This window comes from Chrysemys picta, chromosome 3 (assembly GCF_011386835.1).
Source record: "Chrysemys picta bellii isolate R12L10 chromosome 3, ASM1138683v2, whole genome shotgun sequence".
Lineage (NCBI taxonomy): Eukaryota > Metazoa > Chordata > Testudines > Emydidae > Chrysemys > Chrysemys picta.
Genome location: NC_088793.1, coordinates 84,071,266 through 84,073,470, shown reverse-complemented (window position 1 = coordinate 84,073,470; position 2,205 = coordinate 84,071,266). Strand labels below are relative to the sequence as shown.

At 55.2% G+C, this 2,205-nt stretch overlaps 1 protein-coding gene across 5 annotated transcripts in view; it reads right to left on the bottom strand.

Moving 5' to 3' along the window:
• Positions 1–1,878, bottom strand: part of FOXO3 (forkhead box O3) — a 146,510-nt gene extending 144,632 nt beyond the window's left edge. For 2 of the 5 annotated variants that reach the window (XR_010600083.1, XM_065590197.1), the window contains exon 1: positions 7–1,865. Coding sequence is in view for 4 of the 5 variants with exons in the window: in XM_065590197.1 (XP_065446269.1) it covers positions 7–573 (567 nt within the window). In the remaining variant the exon portion in view is untranslated. Of the gene's footprint in view, positions 1–6 lie in introns of all 5 variants that reach the window. The other 3 variants (XM_065590198.1, XM_005287653.5, XM_005287654.5) reach the window with 3 other exon arrangements.
• Between the last annotated feature and the right edge of the window lie 327 nt (positions 1,879–2,205).

The following is a 2,205-nucleotide window of genomic DNA, read 5'->3' as shown; positions in this document are numbered from 1 at the left end:
CCTCACCTTCCAGCCGGCCGAGCTGTTGCTGTCGCCCTTATCCTTGAAGTAGGGCACGCAGCGCACCATCCAGTCGTAGATCTGGGACAGGGTGAGCCGCTTGTCCGGGGCGCTCTCGATGGCGCGGGTGATCAGGTCGGCGTAGGACAGGTTGCCCCACGCGTTCCGCCGGGACGAGCATTTCCGCGGCGCCGCCGCCGGCTGCCCCCCACTCAGCCCGCTGCCTCCAGCCGCCGCTGCCCCGGGGGCCTGGCCCGAGCCCTCCGTCCCGACCCCGGACAGCGGGGTCAGCAGCCGGGCCGCCTCCTCCGGAGCCAGCGCTTCCCCTCCGCCGGGGACGGCACTGCCGATGGCCATGGGCGAGCTGCCCCCTTCCTCCTCGTCGTCCTCCTCCTCGGGGATCATGGAGGCGGCGTCCGCGGCCGCTTCCCCCGAGGGCTTGGCCGGGCTCGCCTGCAACTCAGGCCTTTGTAGGGGCCAAGTGCAGGAGCGGGGCCGGCTCTGGGGCTCGAACTCGGGGTCCAGCTCCACGTCCAGAGGGGAGAGGGGGGCAGGGGGAGACGCCTCTGCCATCTTGGCTTCCCCTCCTCCCGCTGCTACTGCTCCTGGTGCTGCGATGGGATAGACAGGTCCGGACCCCAGTCCTCCTCCTGGCGCTGCGGATCAGTGCCTACCAGGCAGGGGGGAGCGAGTGAACATGCCACTCTCCATTAAAGTCCTGCAGCCTTCTGCCTTCCCCCGCCCCCTCTCCCAGCAGACAGTGCACACACACACACACAAAATACTACTAATAATCACAAGGCGATCAATAAGGGATCAGGCGAGGCCAGAGGTTCCAGATGCGCCTCTGGAACCAGATGGGTGGGGGGACGGCGCCAACAGCAGCCCAAACGCAGTGGAGTTGGTGCAGCTCAGTGGTGTGTGTTTGTTTATGTTTCACTCCATGCAGCTGCAGAAGTGCTCCACTGGCAATCACGCTGTATCCATCGGAGAGAGACCCCTCCAACACCACCAAGCCTGCTCCCGGCTGCTCTGGTAGACCTTTTCCTTTTTCTCTCTCTCTGTCCGGGGAAAAGAGAGAGGGGTCCTTCACATTACATTGATGACTTTTTCCTCCTTCAAAACGCCCCAAAGGGAGCTGAAGTCTTAATGTACCTCCAATTGCACACTAGCATTTGCCGTAGTTATGCATTCCACTTTCCAAAAAATATATAGATCTATATATACAAAACTAAATTTCACAACCAACCGAACGGGGAAGAAAACACCACTGGATTTTTTACCCTTCTTGCGAGGAAAGCAAAACAAAAACAAATCAAATCACCAGTCTTCCAACAGGTCCAGCTTTAAGCCCTCCGTAGGGCTGCCAAGAGGATGGGTTTTGTTCCAGCATCAACACCACATTCATAACCTCCTTGCTCCTGCTGCTGCCATCTTGACAGTTTTCCCCCCTTCGCTCAAGTCATTTAAAAAACACTGGCAAAAGAGACAGAGAAAGACACATCGGCCGAGGAAGGAGGGAAGGGGAAGAACCAGCAGCAACCTCTACCCTCTCCAGCAAAAATAAAGATCCAGATTCACAGGAGGAAAAAGCAGCGCTGGTGCATGGTTTCCTGATTCTCCTGCTGCTGCGTCTTCAGCTTCTAGTCGCCTTCCCTTTAAAGGCAAAGGAGGAGAAAGCAAAAAACCGTACGACACCTCTGTAAACAGAAGGGGAAAAGCAAATGATCTGCCAGGGAGAAATAATGCTGCTGCTGCAGCTCGCCCGACCAGCCTGTCACCCTGCACTCTACTGACTTCCACATTCCTTCTCCTAACCACCAGCAGCAGCAAGCAACACAAAGTTATAGACGCACGCAGCGAGACTCAACCTAACCATACAGCAGCCTTGTCCCCGCCCACGGGGAGGGCTGATGAGCTAAGCCGCAAGCAGAGGGGCAAGTTTCCAAGCTACTACAGAAACCTGTGTTATCATATAGATCTGTCTCTGTCAACAGCAAATGCTCTGTTAATAGTCTGTCTTTAACTCCTCGAAAGACAGGACATTCAGAGTGTCATATGGTATCAGGCCAAGTATCACATTGCAAACCTATACAGACTTAAAGAGACACCACCTTATTAACTATATAATATTTAAAAGCCCATTTAAAAGCCTACAAACATCTTAATTTATTCAAACTAGAGGATGGGAGAACATCTGATTTA